This window comes from Photinus pyralis, unplaced genomic scaffold (genome assembly GCF_008802855.1).
Source record: "Photinus pyralis isolate 1611_PpyrPB1 unplaced genomic scaffold, Ppyr1.3 Ppyr1.4_LG3b, whole genome shotgun sequence".
NCBI lineage: Eukaryota > Metazoa > Arthropoda > Insecta > Coleoptera > Lampyridae > Photinus > Photinus pyralis.
This window is the reverse complement of record NW_022170510.1, coordinates 1244762-1268196: the sequence shown is the minus strand read 5'-3', so window position 1 is coordinate 1268196 and position 23435 is coordinate 1244762. Positions and strand designations below refer to the sequence as shown.

The 23435-nt window shown below is 36.1% G+C and overlaps 2 protein-coding genes across 2 annotated transcripts; one reads left to right on the top strand and one right to left on the bottom strand.

Annotated features, from left to right (window-relative positions):
- Positions 1-2994: 2994 nt before the first annotated feature.
- On the top strand, positions 2995-21791 carry LOC116166760 (aminopeptidase N). The gene is made up of 14 exons (XM_031481859.1): positions 2995-3151; positions 18118-18199; positions 18252-18514; positions 18568-18942; positions 18991-19118; positions 19167-19362; positions 19414-19564; positions 19749-19960; positions 20007-20190; positions 20247-20448; positions 20501-20778; positions 20836-21035; positions 21087-21401; positions 21456-21791. Exons 2-14 carry the CDS (start codon positions 18140-18142, stop codon positions 21727-21729), a joined length of 2838 nt encoding a protein of 945 aa, XP_031337719.1. The 5' UTR covers positions 2995-3151; positions 18118-18139; the 3' UTR covers positions 21730-21791.
- On the bottom strand, positions 7423-11867 carry LOC116166759 (adhesion G-protein coupled receptor G4-like). The gene is made up of 3 exons (XM_031481858.1): positions 11531-11867; positions 11424-11473; positions 7423-11376 (listed from the first exon to the last, which is right to left on the bottom strand). Exons 1-3 carry the CDS (start codon positions 11544-11546, stop codon positions 7954-7956), a joined length of 3489 nt encoding a protein of 1162 aa, XP_031337718.1. The 5' UTR covers positions 11547-11867; the 3' UTR covers positions 7423-7953.
- Positions 21792-23435: the final 1644 nt, after the last annotated feature.

The window sequence follows — 23435 nt, the reverse complement described above, 5'->3', positions numbered from 1 at the left end:
GAGCACCATCCTGTTGAAACGTACAGTTTTCAACTTTTGTTTTATTTTGTGTACCGTACATCATTATATTCGTATAATAAAAAATGCTTATCGATACGTTGTGTACTTTTCTCTGCGGACCATATAACATAATAAAGTTGATGATTGTCTCCGAAACGAAACGTTGTATTGGAAACTCAAAACGTGACAATGAAAAAAACGAAACAGCAAATTTCGGTTTTTCTGGCATACCTTCGGAAGTAATGGGAATTTTATGGTTTTCTTGAAAGTATGATAATAACTCTTCAATTGTGCATCTTTTCTCTCATTTGGATGTAATAGACATCCTTATCTTGGACACAGAGCATTTTTTTCTGATTTCGAAAATGTATATATCTCTATTTTTTAATAATAAATGGTGCTATTAATTAGTAAAAACGCAAGATATTACGAACATACAATACCCAAGACAAAGGAAACAAGTTAAAAAGTAATCGTAAACGATTTACATAAAGCGCATTTCCACTTGCATTCATTTCCCATTTATAAGATGCAACTTCTGTTAAAATCGTAAAAATCCGGGCACAAATATGAAAGATAGCTTTGCACATGGGCAATCCATTTTTGACGTGTTACTTCAATTTCAGTTTATGAGAAGAATTTCATTTCAATGCTTTTCTAAATAAGAAAGTTGGAACTGCGCATGCGCAAACCTAAATTTTAAAACTAATCTTAGATTTTCCTTTGTTCCAAGCGCCTAAGTATCAAATTTCACTTAAATGGTGCCATAGATAAAAAAGTTGGCACTGCGCATGCGCAAAAGAAAATTTTGAGACTGGCGCTCGATGATCCTTTATTCCAAGTGCCTATGTATCAAATTTCATTTAAATTCTACCATAAATAAAATAGTTGGCACTGCGCATGCGCAAAACCAAATTTTGAAATTGGCGTTTGATTTTCCTTTATCCCAAGTGCCTATGTATCAAATTTCGTTTAAATTCTCCCATAAATAAAAAAGTTGGCACTGCGCATGCGCAAAACCAAATTTTGAAATTGGCGTTTGATTTTCCTTTATCCCAAGTGCCTATGTATCAAATTTCGTTTAAATTCTTCCATAAATAAAAAAGTTGCCACTGCGCATGCGCAAAACCAAATTTTGAAATTGGCGTTTGATTTTCCTTTATTCCAAGTGCCTATGTATCAAATTTCATTTAAATTCTTCCATAAATAAAATAGTTGGCACTGCGCATGCGCAAAACCAAATTTTGAAATTGGCGTTTGATTTTCCTTTATTCCAAGTGCCTATGTATCAAATTTCGTTTAAATTCTTCCATAAATAAAAAAATTGGCACTGCGCATGCGCAAAACCAAATTTTGAAATTGGCGTTTGATTTTCCTTTATCCCAAGTGCCTATGTATCAAATTTCGTTTAAATTCTCCATAAATAAAAAAGTTGGCACTGCGCATGCGCAAAACCAAATTTTGAAATTGGCGTTTGATTTTCCTTTATTCCAAGTGCCTATGTATCAAATTTCGTGTAAATTCTTCCGCAAATAAAAAAGTTGGCACTGCGCATGCGCAAAACCAAATTTTGAAATTGGCGTTTGATTTTCCTTTATTACTTTATTTCATTCAAATACTTTTATAAGTAAAAAAGTTTGCAATTCGGTTTATAAATGGTCGAGATGCGAAAAGGGCACTGTGAATTTTGAATCGATTCGATTCAACTTTTGGCATTGCGTATTATTATGGCTAAAGCTATGCCCATATTGAATTTCATGCAATTCAACTAACGGAGATGTAAAAGCGATCGAACATTTCTAAACAAAGTTATCGTTCACACGGACAGATAGATGGACAGACAGACAAAGAAACAGACGGACAGACCAACCGGCAGGCGACAGATAGCAATGCAAAATTATAAACGATCTCTAGGATCGTTAATAAACGGCAAAAGTGTAAAATTATAGAACATGTAAAAAAACGGTTTTTTGTTTTTTTTACAATAACTTTTTTTGTAAGCGGTACAGAAAAAAATCCTTCCTTGGTACAAGACTCGACACCATAACGAACCAAATAGCGAAAAAAGTAGAACAATAGCTCTTAAGATAAAGAACTAGTAGCGTCGCAAAATGAGCGGACGGACGGACGGACGGACAAAGTGGCCACAATAGCGCATTTTTTTTTATTGTTGTGGAAATGCGCTAAAAAGAAGGCATTTTAAAAAATAGTGATGATTACATTTTTAAAATCAGAAAAAATGCTTTATCAAATGGCACAAAAAGTAAAAATGAGTTCCTTAAGAAAAAAAACAAAGTTGATGGTGGTTAACAGACGAAACGTCAAACCTAACATTAAAACTGGCATCTGTAGAGTGAAAAACGTGGCCGTAATCATGTGTTATTTAATTTTTAAATATCTTTTTAAATAACTTCGATAAAAAATAAGAACTCCCAAAGTATTCGGAACTTTTGTTTCAAAACGGCATTTGGTTAAGCATCAAAGTACGCAACTTTGCCAAATTTAAACTACCTACCTATCTCTTACGGTTCCCGAGATTCCCACGGTGGCCCACGAATTTGAATCACCCTGTATACCTATATACACAAAATAATTAACAGTATTAGGTAATCGATGGAATCCCTTACAGTTGTCGAATTCAAATGGAAGTAGAGACTGTAAAAAAATGCTGCAGCTCTTGGTACGTACAATAAATGCACAATGCAAATTGTCGCATTGTTCATAAAGTGGGCATTATACACCGTTTGCTACGACATCAATTGTTCATGTATGTCAATCTTAATTTATTGATGACTCTTCACCCAATCGGCTATCCCTTGTTTACGAGAATTAATCCGGTAGCAGCTAATTTAGCAGTAATTTACCTATTATATTTTAACTAAATAATGAACTTTGATTGCACAAACCTCAGTACATCCTCTTACTTTTTACGTGGTTAGAAGAGCTGCACTGTATTGGACGAATGAGACGAGTATAATATCTACGTAGATGGTTGATATACAGTTTGCGCAAGAGGAAAATAACTTTACTCTTCGTTTGATATTCAAATAGGTATTAAAGTAAATAAATTTCAGTTAGTGCTTATACAGATGCAATCAGTGCAATAAAAGTTGTGGCCAAGAAAGGAAATAAGCTTATGTGTGTTATTGAGGTAAGTCAAAGTTAATTATTACATCTTTAACAACATTAAGTTCACTTAAGTGCCGAGTCTGAAGTCAAAAATTTTTTTTTTTTCAACTTCTTATTCAAGCTCATTCTCTTCGTAGATGTCTGACTTGCTACCTTACTTCCAAAATATTGGTTGCGAATCCAAATTTGTATATCCTAATTTATACCAACTGTTTTGAAATCCTGAACATAGTAAATTGAATACAATTTCTAATTTTCAATTTTGAATGTCATTTGTTAAAATTCTATTTGGCTTATTTTATGACTAAAAGTTCATATAAAAATAGATACAAAATCGCTTTGTTACTGATCTACAGAGTGTTAAAATTTCAAATTTTTTTAGACTTGTTCTTTATACCTGCTGCAGTTGTTGCGATATTTTGGTCAAATTTGAAATATAAGTTAGGCTTACATCATTGCTTTTTTTGATGCGCCACTGGCAGATTGTAAAAGAAGGATTTGATTTTCTGCTTTATTTGGAAACGCTGTTTTCTTGTAATTTTTCGTATTTGCGAAGAAAAAAAAATAAACGTTCAGTAGTTAGCTAAATCGAATTAAATTTTGTAAAGTGGTCCGGTGGTAGGCCCGGATTTATTTAGATAATCTCCTTTTTTTATTGGTTTTGAAAGTCCGCATTTGAAATTGTATCTTGTGTTTGCATATGTTTATAAATTAAACTATGATTGCTTCATAATACATATAGGTACCTACCATAATATTATTATGTATTAATATTTTAAGTATCTTCGCTCGACATTAGTCAATTGATGTAATGTGCTAAACTGGATTTATTTTGATCTGGCAGTAAACATCTTACTATTTAAACATTGAACTGCGTCATACCCTAATAAGTAGATAAATATCATCATTGTTAAAATACTGTTTAAACAATGCTATTGCCTACCAGTTTGATACATTCACGGTTTCAAGTAGGGATCCGGTATAAAGCAATAGATTGTATATTTTATATCAATATTGTAAACCGGTTGTAATATCTTCTAAAAAAAAGATAATATTGACAAAAAATTCGCAGATTTCGCAATCCATGCAACCATCGGAGACATTGGAAATGATAACCGTATAATGCCTTATATCGTTGAGTGAATTTAATTACTCAATGCTTATATAAAACCCAAATAACTCTTGTTCAATTTTATTGATCCTTTGCTCCATTAGCTCGCTCGTGTCGCAAATGTTACTCTTCGGAATAATAAACCTAATTTTCATAGACGAGATTATCGCAATTTTTATTTCGCGAATTTGGCGAATATTCACATTTCGTATATACCAAACATGCAAAATTCGCGTCTATGAAAGGGAGACTATAAAAGTGTCGTAATATGCTCGTAATACTATCAAAGGAGATGTGCGAGAATTTTTGATTGGAATTAACAAACCAATTCAGCACTATTAAGTATGTACCGTATCGACAGTATCTGCGACTTTGAAATTGAAAATATACAATTTCCTCCCGCGGTCAAGTTTGCGACCCGACGCGAAGCCAAGGGAGGAAATCGCAATCCTTTTCGTTATGAAACAAGTATAAATTGTGCACAACTCTTGTGCAGATAAAGCGCATTTTTAAAAACCGAAATAGCTTAGTAAATGGTTGCGTTATAACTTATAAGATGTAGTTAGTAGTATGCTATATTTATCGATGTTTTATTTGTTTTTAATTAGTTAAATGAGTAATGGGGATATTAGCTCGTAAAGTTTTGACATCATGAATAGATATATTTCTTCCAGACGTTCCAATCGCCCTTTATGAGTACCATCCTTCGACAATCTGATGTTCTACAGATATAAGGACTTACTTATATCCGATTACGATAAGGAGTCGAGGGGGCGGTATGATTGGTAGAACTTAATTCCTTTCGTCGAGACCGTTCATTAGGGTACCATAGAAAACCAGTTCCATCCACCCCCACTCCCTCAAACTGCTCTTTTGATAAGCAGTGAGAAACTAGGGCGGTAGTTGGTAGAACACAGTTCCTTTTGTTGAGACCTTTAATTGGAATACCATAAAATATAATATTAATTTCAACCCCTTCCCTCCTCTCCCGGGCCACCTAGTGATCTCGGAAAAGAGTCACGCAAGAAAGTAATAGTTTGTATACACGAATTCATGTCGGTGAGAGTTTTCATTAGAATACCATGAAAGGTAGAACGTGTGTTCACCCCCACCCCCCGTGTCCAAAAATTTTATTTGGCACCACTAAAGGCATGATGTGTATGCAAATTTTTAGACCAGTTGGTTATCGCATGATAAAGTTATGCATGTTTTACATTCAAAAACAGGATTTCAGGAGATAATTCCCCCCCCCCCCCCGCGCCTTGAGACAGCTAAATTTGATGACTGTGTGACACACCTCCAAGGTATAGGCTACATATTGCAAAAAATTGCAGAACTGTAGGACCATTTCCCTAAAAGTAGTTCAAAATCACAGAAGTGGGACGGACAAAATGCAAACAATAGCACATTTTTTTAATTCTTAAAAAATGCGCTAAATAACAGAGTAGCTAACCTACTTTAACGACGCAACGCTTGGAGTTAAATGATCAATTTACCCGCGACCACCCATTGCCATCTAGCAACCGGCTATCAATAGTACCAATTGGCACGTAATTTCCAAGTTTTCAAATGCGACGAAAACGATTTATAAATGCAAAATACTCTTCTTGATGTCAAAGAAGGAACCAATGCTGCAAGATTACTAACAGAAATCACAACAGGTTTATTCGGTATGCAATCTATGATGCACAATGAAAATTGCGAGGAAGACGAATGAAATTTCATTCAATATACTTTTACGAATTTCTTAAGCTAGATATCTTCCCTTTGGTCTAATGTTGAAAGCCACCTTAGCCGTGAGGAAATATATGGGCATCAAATACTCAAAATTAACTACATTCCTGAAACGCCAGAAGGTATAGATTACTAGAGACCACAGACATTTACGTTTCCATGGAAATTACTTTACCTCCCGCAGAAAGTAAACGCACAGTTTGTTCCCGCAAATGAAGGAGCAATATCTGGTTTTCGGTAAAGCACGGAGATAGAAGTGTTTTTAATGAATAAATGCAGTTGTGGTCTGGGTGCATTATTGACATACTACTTAATTCCTTTATTTTAAATGACATTTTAATAGGTTTGAATGAGTAGGCTAAGCCGTTCTTTAACCGTAAGGATAAATAAAGTGATCACTTTAACCTAAGGGTAGATAAAGTGAAACAGATGAGTGTGCATTTTAATGACATCTGTCATTCTTATTTCAAATGCACGTTATAAAATGACGTCCAGAACATATCACAATTCTGTCTCTATAGCAACGATCGCGACGGCAGAACCTAAGCTTGCTATTTTTGACCGCTCTAAATTAAATTCAGAATTATCAGAAGTTTTACAACGATTTATACGGCTTCTGCTATAAAATAAAGTTTTGTATTATACACGACGATAAAAGGAAACTAACCATCTCATGAAAGTTAATGCACGAGTGGCCTTTCACTCAATGGTTAAAATATCCCTTTATCGTCTTGTATAATAAATAACTATTACTCAACGCTTTAATTTATGTTTTACACCCCTCGCCTTCACCTTCTCCCTCTTGCCCCTTAAATTAAGTTAGAGTTTATTACGCTAAGTAGTGAGTCAATCGTGCTTGGGATCCTGAAACTACTAGATATTAATTGATAGCGGCGGTATTATAAAGGATATTACATATAAATATGTAAAAAAATGGGTGGCAGAGTGGATTAAAACGAGCACTTTTTCCAAATAATCCGAGGGCCCAACGTGTTTCGTTTGGGAGCTACCCTCAAGAAGTGGCGCGATTTGCATTTCTTCTTTAAAGCTAGTGGCACGCCTTTGAATAGGTTTTGGAGTACTTACTTAAATCATTAATTTTTTGTTCTTTGCGACATTGTCAACAAACTACATACGAAATGAGATGACTCACTAGTAGATGGGGACACTTCCTGACCCGAAGAACCAATCTTCAAATGAGTATAACTTTTGTTTAAAAGGCATGAAAACCTATCCAAAGACGCCCCACCAGTCTTTCTAACTCTGTTGATTGCGAAGAAAAAAAATTAAAGAAGAAATGCTTTTGAAGGTGGCCAAACGAAACACCTCCTCCCTACCGCCCAATAATTTTCCTTACTTATATGCAACACCCTATATAAAAATTCATCATACTAGTTCCTATGCAAATGATTTTTGTGAATTTTTAAAAATACTGAACAAGTAAAAAATTCAATTGGTATAAAATATATTTAAATTACAAATACAGCTCATGGGCATACAAAGAACGACAGTCTCATTGTTTAACTAATATTAAAATAAATAAACTTAAAGCTATAGGTGCGCCTATAAATAAGTAAAATAAAAGTAAGGTAAATGAATGTTCTTAATTATACACTTATGGTATCAGATATTATTAACTAACAAGTGAACCAGAGGATTATTGGGATACATGTGACAGTCATTTTGATGGTGATGGATTAAGTCCGTAGTGAGGTGAATGTTTGATTAATGAGATTAGCATGAGACTTTGGTGTAGTAGAACTTTATTAATTTTTTGGTTGTATAAGACTCAATTCGTATTAGTGAAATCGAATTTATTTTCCACAATTTGTCATGGCAAAGGTATTATATGCAATTAGGTACCTCTTATAAAACAAGTTTGGACAACTAAATAGTAAATCATAAATGCAGTTTCCGGATTTAGTACCATGGTGGTCAAGTAGGATTATTATCCTCGATATGGCGGTAAATTAAAATTGTCACTTATATTTATCTCTTATCTTCGCAATCCAGTCTATCCACAAAATACGCGTTGATTTATCAAGGATAACGTAAAAGATAAATAGTACGAATCCCTGTAGGGTTGCGGTGAAGCAAAAAATGTATAGAAGTATATATGACAACCATGAACCCTGTATGATTTCCGCAACTACTCCAAAAACCCAAGGCATCCCTAACAAAAAGAAAAGCAAAACGGTTAAACAAACTTGTCGCTTCAAGATGGTAGTTCCTTTATTAGATTCGACCTTTAAATGAAATATGTTTCGTAAGATCAATGAGAATAAAACCAAATTTGAAATCACGATGAAAGCAATTGGGAGAAACACACCAATGTACATCGCCAACCCTGTAGGATAACAAATACCGTCGTTAGATGCAGAATAACTGTCAATGTCAATGCTGCAGGTTGCAGCGATGGGAATTAAAGGGAAACCCCATCCAATTACACAAGCTTTGAGTATGATTCGATTTGGCATCGGGCCTACGACTTTCACAAACCTATAAAATTGTAATATAGCCGCCACTAACATCCAAGCAAATTCGGCAATCGTTACGTAATGTAGTATTATACCGATAACCTTACAAAATACATCCGAAGAATGTTTAGCGAATTCGTCCGCAGCCAAATTCAGGAAAACCACTTGCAGAAACAACGCGACACACAAGTGCATCAATATTTTCGTCCCTACCTTCTCTCTCCAGGTTTTGAACAGGAACGCAGTTAGAAAAATACCAGCAATTCCAAATATGGAAAAGGCACAGCCGATGTTTGAAATGGTCGATAAGATATCATCGTGTAATTTTCCTATGTTAGACATAGTTTTAGTGAAATCTGAGTTAGTATCGCCTATCCTATGCCGCCACCTAATCAACAAGGCGAAATTGGTTAAATGTGAAAAAAAGCACGTGTCAAATTCTCTCCTCGAGTCATGCATTTTGTCTCCACCCAAAGTGTCCCAGTGACCAGTGCCATTAGAAGATCGTAAACCGTAATTCCAAAACGCGCACCTCTTTTGCTTGTTATTATTTCTGGATTTAAAGATGATCGGAATTGGTATTTCTAAGTAATCTTCTCGATTGGAGATGGTGACGCTCACGATTCTACTTCCGACCCTATCACTTCTGTCTCGTTCTGAATTGAAAAACTTGTCCGAATAAAAAATTGTTGTTACAATCGTTATATTTGCCAGGTTACTGCGGGGTTCGTTGTTGGCCATAATTTTAAGCAGCGCTTCAGGAACGTACACGGCGATTTCCAAATCATTATGGCTGACCAAATCGTCAAACGTCGCATTTGAGTAGAGCTCGGTGACTGTAGAATTTAAAAATTTCGTATCTTTAAATAACCCGCGAACACTTATTCCGGAAACGTTATTCAAAAACGGTTTGGTAACGTGAACAATTATATCGCTGTTAACTAGAAGAATCGAGCTGCTCGTAAAGTGGACCGAGTTTAACGCGCTTTCGAACGTATCCAGGAGCTCATCTGTTGCGTTTAACATCCTCTGAGAAGATCTCAGTGTTGTAGAGTTACTCTGCATCAAATTGTTTATAATTTGAGAAACATCCGCAACGAGGTCTTCTGTTGGAGGTCTGGAACCGGTCATGTGCATTAAAGTTTTTGATAAGTAGTGCATGTCTAATTCTGTGAAGTCTGAAGTATTTGCAGTAATGTAGGCTAGGCTGACAGGCCTGTCCGTGGATGCGTTTCCATGAGCTAATGAACTCAACAACTTCGTCTTGCTAGAGACTTTGTAGCTTTTCGAGCACGATTCCGTGATGTCTTCCCAGTGAGCGCCTACGTGAAAATCTCCAAAACATCGCCGAGTAATAGGCGTACCGTCATCTCGCACACAAATTTCTTTGGGAACCGCTTTTGTATTGATTAACGTAGAATCCCAATGTAAAATTGAGCCACTATTTGTCACTTCCGCGAAACATTCTGTACTGCTTTTAAAAAATACAATGATTACATTTGATTCAGCAAGGGAATTTAATGTGTGTTTTAATATTTCGTACTCCTCCTTATTAGAAAGCTTGGATTTCACTGAAAGATGAACAAGAACATCAACTGTGTCCGTTACGGTATCAATGTCGTAAATTCGAAACAGTCTGACATTGCTGACTGTGTTGAACGCTTCAGAGGTAAACAGTGACTTACATACGCCTCCTATAAAATCTTCGGTGGGAATTTTACAATCAACGCGAGAAAACGCACAGAGATCTTTAATTTTCAGTCTCAAAGAATATTCTCGGTATTTAAATCCTTTGTGCGCCAAAACTTTATTGGAGGTGATAACTTCCATTGTTGGAAGTAAAAATGCTTCACACCAGTAATATCCTGGCCCATCTTCGACTAGTGACACCTTAAACACTTTGTATCTGCGATGGCTTGGAGACTTGAAACGCGAATCAAATTTCTCTTTCGTGTTCACTCGATACTTCAATTTATTGGTGGCGTCAGTGAAACAAAATACTTGTACGTTGTCATTGACTTTATATAATCCTTCAGGTGAATATATATTTAAATATAATTTTTGGGAACTTGCTTTGAACGTCAAGTCTAGCACGACGTGATCATGAAATGCTATCGGCTCGGTTTTGCAAACTACGCAGTTGCCATCGTTGGCTTGCTTCAGATGTAGGGAATGTTTGTTAATAGCTAAATAATGATTGTCAAGCATTTTTCCAGGCCCGAGTAAACAAACGTCATTTCCCACCAAATCGTATAAAAGGTCCTTTTCGTACGTGTATCGCAGACTTGCCAATGTACACGAAGTGTTCTTCGGTGATTTACAGAAACAATAATTGCTTCCCAATCCCCCAGGAACGCAGTTATTAGGACACCTATACAAAAAGCTGTTATGATTGTACAAACAAACGCGGGAGAATGAAGTGTTGCAGGAAACATTTTCAATTTTCGATGATGTCTTGGCCACACATTCCGAATTTCCATAGAAAATTTCGCTTGAGTGCTCCCACAAAGTGGTCTCTGAGTAGGGCAGGCCGTAGTTCTCATCGGGCAATATGTATTCGTAAGCACCATGCTTGATTTTCTGCTGAAACGGTAACCAAATATTTTTATGGTTGTTCACCTCGGTTGATGCATCTGGATATGGGCACTTGTCATCCCACATCTGTGGTTGGGTCACATAAGTACATTTTCCTTTCTCCTCCTTAAAGTCGGGTGGGCAAACATTGTTGAAGTCTACATAATGGCACTCCTTTGACGGCAGCCAAGTTCCATTAGAGCAAATACGAACTACTAAGTGTTTATCTAGGTCCAAGCATGGCGGTTCAGAGATAGCAATAGATATATTTGAGTGGTCACGTGCATTCCAAACAACTTTAATCTTGTTGCCGCCACTATTTACGTCGGAATAAACTGTGGGGCAAGATCGCTACAAGCATCAGTAAAAATATATCACATTCCAAACAGTCTACTTACAGATTGAACCACGGAAGAGCATCCCAAAAGCAGTAACAGCAATACTATCTCTGCAAAGACCGCACAATTATAATCTACATGTTTCCAAATATGTATCGAGTAATTACCTTTATATGAAATCATATTACACGTGGCTCTGGAATAATTAAATCACTCGATGAGATTTTTTTTATTTGCACACATATTATGTAAACAAGATAAAGGAAATGAAACACAGGATGACTGTAGTAACCATCTCATGTAATTAGTAAGTTTAGTAGTTCGCCTGATGACAACTCAAAAACGTGTGGTGCTAAGGATGGCTCGATATCCGTTTTACAATCAGATAATTTGGGTACTTAGGTGCAAAAATATGTCCTTATAAATAACAAGATAACATAATCAGATGCGGACTAATTATAAAATCCTGTAGTTACTTATCAATATTTTGATTGTTGAAACTGTAACGTTATGGGGGTTGATTTCGCATAATCACAAACGCGTAATTTTTAATTTGCGTAGGTACCTTGTGTTTTTAATTTCTATTGAAAATATGTTTAAAATATTGTGGTAAATAGGACAGGACGGTCCCACTACAATCATGTGTCATTGATTGAGAGAGTACCGTGTTACGTGAAGTTGTTTATTTGTATTGTGATCCACAATTGAGTGTTTATTTCAGTTTTTGAGGAAATTTCTCTATGTAGATGTTTAGTTTAGAACTATGTAGAAAATATAGGCTTATCATTTCAGAAATTGGTAATCTTAATAAAATAGTCCGACAAGTAGGTATATGTAGGTACCTATAATAATCTATCAAAGCAAAGGGCAAAATACCTACGATTTTATGCTGGTCACAGTTTCTGAACTGGAAACCACGTTTTTATAAGGTTCTAGCTTTATTAAAGAAATTTCACATCCTTTCACCAAAAAGTTGTGTTTCCTAACATATGATATTAGCATATATTTCAAGAATACCTCGGGTAGCATCGATCCGTTCTGTTGAGCCCTTCCTGCAGGCCCAAATAGGTGTTCATCCTTCGTACGAATATGTTTAAAAATAAAGGGGCACAATAATTTCCTAGTGCATTGACGGTACACACAATGGTGGTGTTCACCATCGCTCCGCGGTAACTATCTTTGTAACAGGTCCAGTAGGAGAGCTTTGGTAACTTTGTGGATAGAGTGGAAAGTGGACGTGCTTTAAAATCGCGAAACTTCTGAACGGCTTTGTTATAATTGCACAGTTTTTCTGAAGATATGATTATTTATTGTTTTCCGCTATAAAAAGCGTTGCACGTCATCAACCAAAGAAAATAACATGCCAATTTAAATCAAGATTTGGCGGATTTACATTCATTATTATTTAGTTACTTTTTAGAGGAATAATTTCGCAGATTTGCAATTTTTTTCAACTGCCAAACGTTCTTTATTGACATTTGACCCTTCAGTTCGAGTTTCCGTGTGCATTCGTATTCTCCACAATGCCGAAACGTTTGAATAGTACAGCGAAGGAACTTGTTGCCTTTTTAATTCAATATTTTAAACAGAACAAGATAATGGGGGGTCCCTTATTACCATTAGGTTCTGTTCGAGAGGTAAGAACAGAATTTCAATTACTTCCTGACTACTTCTACTAATTGTGATCACGTTGTTACTTAATTAATTATAGTTAAGTCATCAAAAATGTGCATTAAAAATTATTTTCTTTTATGTTAACAAAATTTAATGTTAGATATATAAGCAAGGTAAGTACTCCGAAAAGTATCTTCCACCTTATTACCATCATACCAGCTTATGTTACTTATCATTTATCATTATCATTATCATTATCATTATCATTATCATTATCATGTCTTGGTTGAACTTCGCTATGCGTAAATTCCACTACAGCAAGACTTGGTCAGATGCTTTTGTAAAATAACGTAAAATCAGTTCATCGGTCAGGAGTACAAGCAAGTATTAACTTTTTTATTTGTTGGCGGCCTGTGCAACTATTCATAACTTCCGAAACATTTACATTATGCCTCAACACATCATTATTCAGCTTTCTGTTCACAACGGCTATGTGTCTCGGTGGTAGAGCGTTGGGCGGGTGTTCGAACCTGGGCTGAAGTAAGAATTTTTCATCTGTGGCAGAGATGGGAATTTCGTTAGATCAGTTTCGAGCATTCTGCCGGCTACTCCGAATTAGGTTTTCCTGCAGTTTTCCTAATTGCTAAGGAAAATACCGGAGTAGTGTATAGAACAACTTAAGACCTTCTGCAGGAGCATCTCTAAAAAGTATTATGCGGGTCACTCTGTAATTGGGCACAAGCCCGTTGCGGGCCCAGAACAAGAGAGGAACGGTAAACAAACAAATAAATAAATAGACGGCAGCGATACGTTATAAACAAAAGGGTACTACAGACTTAATAGGCTTAATTTTGCGCCACACACTATTTGGAATGTTTAGATGTTACAATACCCCAATGTGTTGCATCGCATAATCTATCAACATACCTCACAAATGTTTGGGAATATCGTGTATTGTTGACGTCATCAAATCAATGACGTGCAACGCTTTTTATAGCGACCCTATTTTAATAAAAATCCCATTTAAATTTACTAAGTTACATTAAAAATATTTTAGTTGAAATAATGAGCTCAATGAATAACTTTTCAGAAATCAAATCGCATTAGTTTACCAAAGAATTATTGATATAAGCCACTCCGCATTGGACACTCTGTGTAGAGCGAGATTTTTCCAATATTAATCACAGTAGCGGAGATGATTGATTTTTCTGATATCTAAGTACAAAAAAGTTTTCATAAATTGATTTGCATTAGTTTCCTATATAATAGTGAATCAGCTCGGAAAAATAAAGATGTCTTCTTTTCATCATTTATGATCATAGTGTCCTCATTATAATAAGGACTTGACTTCCTAAGTGTATTCTGCACGGACCGGTCACAGAATTTATGTTCCGTCCTTTCCAAGTATTCAAGTACTTTTATTATCTTGATAATGCTGCCAAAATCTTCTTCAACTGTACGAAATTTGAGTGAAATTACTATGATGCGTTTTATTTTACACAGACAGGAAAAGATTCAAAAGAGAAATTACAATGGCTTGCGCTTTATTTACCTCATCCCAAATACACATACGTAGAGCAGTATTTATGATGTTATTGCTAATTCCCTTTTAGCTTCTTTACGATTAAGTAAAATACCAACTTGGGTCATAAATAAATGAGCCAATCAATTTCCTTACAATGCAAAAATACACATGCGTTCGTACGCTCAAGTTTACACCTAAATTTAGATTATGCCTTCTTTCAAACTTCCGTATAGGGACCACGATAACTGCAAAACGCTTGGACCGATTCGGTTCAAACTTTGCCCAGTTGACCTATTAATTACCTACATTCGAAAACGAAATTTGACATTTTCAGTTTTTCTGTGTTAAACATTTCAAATGCGTTTTTTTTAAGCGACAAGCGACTACACTGTATCTCTCGCTGTTACGGAGATCACAATAATGAGTCACAATTTTGAACTACTCTGTCCGATTTCTTGATTAAATTAAAACACTCCCCCAGTGAACTGGAAACAACCCCTAACATTTTAATAGGAGTAAGGGTATAGCCATGTTCCTTTTTAAAAGTCGTACCAGTTTATTATAGTATATTTAAAATGTTTTTTAATAACCAATTTAAGCTGCATCATTGTCATCGAGCAGAGTGCTTGATATTTTTGAAATATTGAAAAAGGAGTTAAGTGCGTGCTAATTAGGCTACCTAAGGTATTTCTCGTATTTACATTTTAAGGATTGACTTTATTTAATTGAAAACCGGTCAAAAAATGGGTACTTCTGAAAATAGAATTGACTTGTCCCCATTTTTTATAGATATTGGATAGGGGCCGAAATATGATACGTTTTAAAATAGACACACTGCACATAGTAGAATTTTCATATATGATGTTCATAGTTCTGATAGTAGTTTAGGGTCGCTCATCCTTTATTGTCGACTGGCAAAGATCACCATGTCTGTTTTGTCTCAATTAACGCCAGGTCACGAACTACTACTATGCCTTCTTGCGACATATGCAGCAAATATTAAATGATGATATTGCAAAACCCTGTGTTCGTAAGATTAGTGTTTATTCTGTGGCAAAAACAACTGATAAAGGATATTAAGTACTTATAACTTGATATTTTTAAGACAGTGGATAAAATTCTCCATTGACAGTTTAAACAATTGATTCATAAGGTGTTATTTACAATATAAGCTTTTAATTGACAGATTGCTAAGCACTTTTTTTGTAAAATTCTTCGACATTTTTGAAGATACTTTCCTGTAAAATAATCCACTTTAGTTACTAAGTGAGAGAAGTACCTAATGTCTATTAGTCTACCTAGTGTGAGCACGGTGCTCGTATTTTTCCAACCTCTAATGATTCGTTTCTAGAACCACAAAAACAATACTTTGTGTATTTGCATAGAGTAAATTACTATATGGTAAAAGATACCTATCCACTAGCACTAGCTCCTTATGAACCAATCAGGGCGAAAATCTGCATCATAACTTTACAACATTTTTAACCCTTATCACTAGATCCAAAATTTCAAGGCAAAAATTGATGTGTCTTTGACACACATATTAGTCCAGTCAAATTAGCTTTAAAAGGTCGAGTATAAACTGGATGTTGTAATTTCACTCAACGAAACCAATCGTATCCTAGAAAATTTTATTCTAAACAAGTTCATGTCTATTCATTCTTTCTCTCAGAGCAACAGTTAACGAGATATTCGAAGTCGAATGCGAAAAAACACAACATTTTCTTATTTTTTCTTCGTTTTTTGTTAATAACAACAATATGTTCCGGGCGTTTTCGGCCAGGGGGACTATGATTTTCCGGACTTGGTTTTCCGTAAAATTAAAGAAAACGATCATATTGACAAATAAAAGCTAACACTATTAAAATATTCTCTTCCGTTCCTCTACAGTTTTTGAACTCTAACGCAAGAAAATTGAAAAGTAGACTACTAACTTTTGAGTTAACTTAATATACTCAGTGACATGGAAATTGCAACACCAAGAAGGAGTAGGAATTTTTTTACCAAACTTGGCAGAAACGTTTAACTACTAAAAGGTAACAATTGATTAAAATTTCATTCATTTTTTTCTACTAATTTTATATGGTGTATGTTTTGCGAGATTTTGTTCAGTTCTTATTGTTTTCGCTTTTAATCATTTCTTTTGAGGCTGTGATCATGCCTAGAATACGTCAACGTGGAATTTACCACGAATTAAGAGAAGTCGACAGCTGTCGTATTGTTGGTTTGGACGAAAGTGGTTTTTCTGCCAGAAAAATTGCAAATCACCTTAACCTAAACCAATCCACTATGATTCGCTGCAATCAGGAATGGATTTGGGAAGGTCAGGATCATCGCAGAGTGGAAACGGAGGGGGGGAGGGCGAAACAGAACAATTGAAGTACAGGACCGCCATCTTGGACTTATGGCAACAAGAGACCAATTTTCTAGTACCAAGTCAATTGCTGATCAATGGTTAGCTAAAGAAGGTCGTCCTGTAACACTTCGAACGGTTTACCACAGAATCAGACCTTACGGCTTGCAATCCTATCGGCCACATCTTGTGTTTCCATTAACAGCCCAACGCCGCCAGCAACATTTGGAATGGTGTAGGGTTGCGACTGCGCTGGAACCTCGAGCGGCATAGGGTAGTGTTCAGTGATGCATCCCGATTTTGTTTGGGTATGCACGATGGCCGTATGAGGGGCAGCCGAAGACGTGGAGAACGTCGCAATGTTGAATTTTCTGTTACGAGGCATGTGCTGTGGGGACTATGGTATGGGGTACTATAACTTATTGAAGTAGGTCTCGTTCGTTATTCATTGGAGGTAATATGAACGCCCAGCGATATGTGGATGACGTGAAAGAACCCGATATTCTTCCACTTCTTCAGTAGTAGGAAGACCCACTTTTCCAACAGGAACCATCCCCATATTGAAAGACGTTCTATGGACCTATTTCCACATGATAATATCAATTTCTTGCCATGGCCATCCAGATCTCCCGATATATCGCCTATCGAGCATGTTTGGGACATTATGAAGAGAATACTGACTTACCGCATCCTCCGCAGACGCTGCAAGCTCTAAACAATGAATTACAGGTTGCTTCAGTTTTTTGGTACACAATACCTCAAGAGGAAATCGACCGTCTGCTAAAATTGATGCTACGAAGCGTGAGGGAGTGTGTAACCAATAGGGAGGGATTATTATTATTATTAATAAAAATATGTCTATATTTCGTTCTTTTTCTTTTAAATTTTAATCAATTGTTACCTTTTAGTAGTGAAACATTTCTACCAAGTTTGGTAAAAAAATTCCTACTCCTTCTTGGTGTTGCAATTTCAATGTCACTGAGTATATATGACATTAAAAAAAACATCCATGGTTTTAAGCTTTCCTGCTTCTTAGGGCAGGTCATTTTTAAATTGACTTGTGAACCAAACAGAGACTTGATGGAACTAACTGTTGATTGCGATGCTGAAACGACCCATATGTAGCCATTGTTTGTCGACTTGACAGTCACAAATTTGATTCGTGAACCATAAGGGTTCAAAAATTGCATATTGGTTGATTTGAAAATTCAAAGATGTGCAAAATACTCATAAAGCACTACATCTAATATTATTACTTGCAGACACATTATCCACTAATTGAAGATGGCCGCAAAGGCTTTGACTGTAACACTCTTTCTCCTTTGCTTAGTTCGGATTAGTCTGGTGAGACATCGCATAGAAACGCAAGGTACTAACTAACAATATTAATTTCCAGGAACATTCCTTATTGAAAAGGAGTATTGACTTAATCGCATCCCACAGTTTAATAGTAGATTCTAGGTTGCCCAGAGAAATAGCACCTAACAGTTATACAATAGAACTCCACCCCTTTCCCGAAGAAGGCTACTTTAAGGGTAAAGTAAAAATTAATTTGACGTGGCACGAACCCGCTAACAAAATTACACTACACGCACATGAGGATTTGGTCATTGAACATTCGGAAGTGAAAGTTACGCAGATCGTTCCTGACGATGAGAGGTATAATTGCAAAATTTAATTTAGTCGTAAGTAGGTACTTATCTTTATTTTAGGCTGAGGTCTTTAACTGCACCTTTTGAGCCAACAGACGTTAAAGTTACAAGGAGCGAAGTGGTTCCAAAGAAACCGTTGTACGTTATTCACTTGGACAAGCAATTGAAGACAGGCGCTCAGTGCACAGTGGACATAACGTATTCGGGCAAATTGTACAATGATACCAGCGGTGGACTGTTCCGTACCAACTATATAAACACTCATACTGGGCGGAAAGAATGGCTTGTCGCGTCTCAATTGCGACCAAACCTAGCAAGGAAGGTGTTCCCTTGCTTCGATGAGCCGGCGTTTAAAGCTACTTTTCTAGTCAGCATTGTTCGAAGCAATTTAGTAAAGTCCTTATCAAACATGCCGTTATCAAAAAGCGAAGAATTGTAAGTATAACAACAACTCAGTCCCAATCACAGATATATTTACCTTAGACACAACTGTGAGTTGGTAAGGGACTATTTTGAAGAGAGCCCTCCAATGTCAACTTTTACATTTGGTGTACTGCTGGCTAACTTTGTTTCAATAACTGTTAACAAAACCGACGGACAATCTAACCCCGGTAATGGTAATCGAGCTAAATTCTAAATCTAACCCACTTTGCCTTTAGATACCGAAATCAATGTTTGGGCAACTCCCGATTTCATAGGAGCAGTGCAAAACGCAACTGAAAAGATTTACACATCCTTGAAAGCCTTGGAGAAGCTTTGGGACTTTAAATTTCCATTACCAAAATTGGATTGTGTCGCGTTACCTAATTATCAGGGAACAAGGCCCGCAGATAACTGGGGGCTAATTTTCTTCAAGTAAGCAGTCAAAATGCCCACGGACGTTGTGTAATTTGAATATTATTTTAGGGAGAGCGAATTGAGTAGTAAAGGCTCTTGGTTGATTACGCATGAACTTGTGTATCAATGGTTAGGGGCTTTGGCAACTCCATTCTGGTGGAGTGACGCGCACATAAATAACGCTTTAGCTCGATACATTACGTCTTATATCACTTTACAGGTACTACTCCTTCATACTTTAATTCAAATTAAGTTATGTGTGACACATCCCATAAAATCGCCCTTATGGACTGGCCACCAACATATTCTTACATGATTTCAGGGTGTTTTAGGCGATGAGTTACATAAAACTTACTTTGAAATGAATTATACAAAAGCGACACTTAGTATGGCTACTTTTATAGGTAAGTGATGGAAAAGAGACATTCCACAACTGGCCAATGACTATGTTGTATTCCATTTACTACGAATTTAGTAAGCGTTATCCTCACGGCAAAGTAATGGCAATTAAGCAAGACTCCAGCTCGACGAAAACAGAAATGATATTTCGAATGTTAAACTACACACTTGGAGAGACAACATTTAACAACGGCTTGAAACGCTTTATGGCCGATAGGTAACTTAAACCTCAACAATCTCGATGGTATTCCTTGCTCTTTTAGGCAGTACAGAACGTTTTTCGGGGACGATGTTTGGTCATCGATAACAGAGCAAGCTCGTATTGACGGAAAGTTAGACGAATCGATTAGCGCCAATGAGATTGCAGGATCCTGGATTTCAAGAGATAGATTACCTGTACTGAACATCCAAAGAAGTACCAATGGAACCAGTGCCACAATAACTCAGGTTCTAATTGGCCGATTTAAATCTGTTGTAAAACGATAATGTATAGGATATTTTAGCGCGTTTATCTAAGAGAACGTCCGCATGATGTCCCCGATCAAGATAAACTATTGTGGTGGATACCTATCGTCTTAGTCACACAAGACAAGTTAAATTTCACAAACACCTTCCCCGTAATGTGGATGAAGAGGGAGAGGGAGGTTTCACTTTCTGATCTTCCCAGCGTAGACAAATTTATTATAGTCAATCCCGAAGAAATTGGTATGAAAGCTGATGCACTTGTTAGCGCTGTTTTAACGTAAATTTATGTTAGGCCCATTTCCGGTAAATTACGACGTTGCCAACTGGGACCTTCTCTCCAAATATCTGCAAACTGGCGAGAGGAATAACATCCCCGTCAATACAAGGGCGAAATTATTGCACGACGCTTGGAACTTGGCTTACGCTGGCGAGCTAAGTTTTAGTACAGCTTTAGATATGACGCTGTTTCTCAAATACGAACGTGAATATATAGCTTGGGATCCCATTTTTACTATGATTGATCATATTGGAAGGCACATAGATGGATCAAACGTTCACAAAAAATTCCTGGTAAGTATTAACTTCATTCTAATATTTTACTGTACGTTTGTATGCGCTAATTTATAGATGTATGTCAGGATGCTGCTTACGCCACTTTATGAAGAGCTGGGAACCGAAGCACAAGAGGGTGAAAATGAAGGAAGAGCAAATCTCAGGAGTTCTGCCAAAGTATTCCTTTGTCAGGCCGGTTATAAGCCTTGCATAGAGGAAGCGCAACACGCCTTTGACAAGTGGATGGAAGCAGAGAATCCAGATGAAGGAAACCCGTACAGCATAGCTTCTACAGTAATTAGAAAAACTAGACCATCTGTTTTTAGGGTTGCTAATCAATATATTTGTCCCGTTTTCAAATGGGGCTCTAAAGAGGAATGGGAATTTGGGCTACAACGTGTCATTAACTTCCCTCCGAGCCGGAAACAAAGTGAAAGAACATACCTACTAAAAACCTTGGCTGGCTGTCCAATAGACTCGTGGAAAATTGAAAAAATACTAAACATAACAATTTTGGAGAAAAACGGGAATTTCACTGATAATGATATTTATTTAATATTCAGCATGCTTACTGGTAGCTCTAGTGGGTACACCACTCTGTTCAACTACTTAACTAAAAATTGGAACGGACTCAAAAACGCGTAAGTACCTACTACTATTCAGCTCAGTAACATAAATTAAACTCGATTTGTTAGTTTTGAGAATAAACCTCAGCTGTGGAACAGTCTCATCACATCATCGACTTCGGTGTTCAAAACGCAAGAGGGCTTAGATATGGTTACCAAATTGTACAAAGAGAAACAAAATGATTTAGGAACAGCCGACTTTGTGATTACTAAAGCAATAAAAAATATAAAAGAAGAAGCCAAATGGAGCAATGACAATTTACCGGTCATTGAAAGCTGGTTGCAAAAGTATTTAAATTTAGAGAAAAATGGATCCGGCGACGAAGGAAGTAAATTTTTGTAGAATTATGAATAGTTAGGACGTATTTATTCTGTAATTAGTGGAAAATAAAAATTTAGTTTATATAGAACGAGTATGATTATGTGGCACTGAAGTCAAAGTCATGGTTGCATCAACGAACTTAACAAATGATAATTTAAAAAAATTACAATACTCGATACCAACCAATTTCGTAATTGATGTACAAGGTTTGTTCTATTTATTACTTAGTCAATTGAAATACATTCAAATAATTTTAATCTACCACGCACTTCCAAAAGTAATGTACTTTGGATTCTAAAACCTTTTTTTAAGTCACTCTTGTAACCTAGATTTTTGATATTTTCTACGATTAATAATTGGGACACCCGAAAAACTAACATGTCATGTTAGTACTACGATTATTTACGCAAAATTCGAGTCATAAATCAAAAGTCTGTAACAATATTGGGCGCACTCCTAGAATAAGAGGGAAAATAAATAAATAAAAAAATCGTATTCCAAAAATGTTTCAAAAAAACTTTAAATTCAAAAACTACCAGGTACTAAAAGTACGTTCGGAGGTCATTTCAAAAACTAGATGCGTTTGAAGATTGGGATTATGCATGGGCAATTTGAATAAATTTTTTTTATACTTCCATGTGTGCACCTTAAAAATGTCAATGCTATATTTTGATCACTTCTTGCGAAACCGACTTATCTGTGAAATGAGAATATTATTCGTTTCTGTGTACAGAGTGGCTATAGATAATCTACTATAAAAGGTGTAAATATTAAGTATCGCACTCATCGTAGTTGGCGGTTTGCAAATGCTGTTTTAAGTGTCAGGGTCACCTTGACGGACGGTCGGACCGACGGACGGACCGAAAGTCCAACATTATGAACTCGCTAGGAGCTCGTTAATAAAGTGCACCAATATAGACAACGAGTGACCAAACCACTTCCGGTTGACTAATATTGACCAAAATAAATAAAATAAATGCTAAAAGCAGAATTGGAAAATTCGAAAACGTTAATGAGTTATCGTGTCCACAGACGGACGGAGAAAAACCAAAATCATAATCTTGCTTTTTGTCGCTCGTTAATAAATACCCAGAGACGTCAACCTCACCAATTTGAGAAGCCGAGGCTGTAACGGTAGTTACATTACAATTATAGGAAATAACTTCAAGTTCGTGGTTCTATTGAAATTTTTTTACAACTGTCCTCTTCTCTTTCTATAGTACGAGGGTACTTACCTGTCATACTTTTACATTACAGCTAGCTTAGGTAAAATTAGGTTAAAGAAATGAAAGAATTTTGTTGATTTTTCTTTCACTAATAATCTCATCAATCATTAAAAATTGTAACAAAAATTTGGAAAAATACGGATGCCAATTTCTTGACAAAACGGCTCAAACCAGATATTCAAAAGAACGTTTTTGAGAGTCTTATATCCTTTATGCCTAATGTACATTGCCAAACTAACTGTGACATTTTTTTTCGGTTTTTTTTTATATTAAACCTATTTAATTATTTAATATAATTATTGAAGGTGGTAAATAGAATAAGAATGTCTTTCGTACAGTTTCAATAAAAATTTTGCGTTGCTATTTAAAAAAAACTTTTTTGACAGTATTACATCATTTATGCCCAATGGATACTGCCAAAATTTTAACGATTCAAAATAACAGTTTTACCTTGCTCGAATGGATTTTGGAAATTCGGATTTTCCTGTTACCAATGCTTGC

Excerpts from the sequence above, each read along its gene's own strand:
- LOC116166760 (XM_031481859.1), top strand. The coding sequence starts at position 18,140 with ATGGCCGCAAAGGCTTTGACTGTAACACTCTTTCTCCTTTGCTTAGTT. Across the intron at positions 18,943-18,990 it reads TTATCAAAAAGCGAAGAATT|ACACAACTGTGAGTTGGTAA; the intron begins GTAAGTATAACA and ends TATTTACCTTAG. Across the intron at positions 21,402-21,455 it reads TGGAACGGACTCAAAAACGC|TTTTGAGAATAAACCTCAGC; the intron begins GTAAGTACCTAC and ends TCGATTTGTTAG.
- LOC116166759 (XM_031481858.1), bottom strand. Across the intron at positions 11,377-11,423 it reads GCTCTTCCGTGGTTCAATCT|CGATCTTGCCCCACAGTTTA; the intron begins GTAAGTAGACTG and ends TGATGCTTGTAG.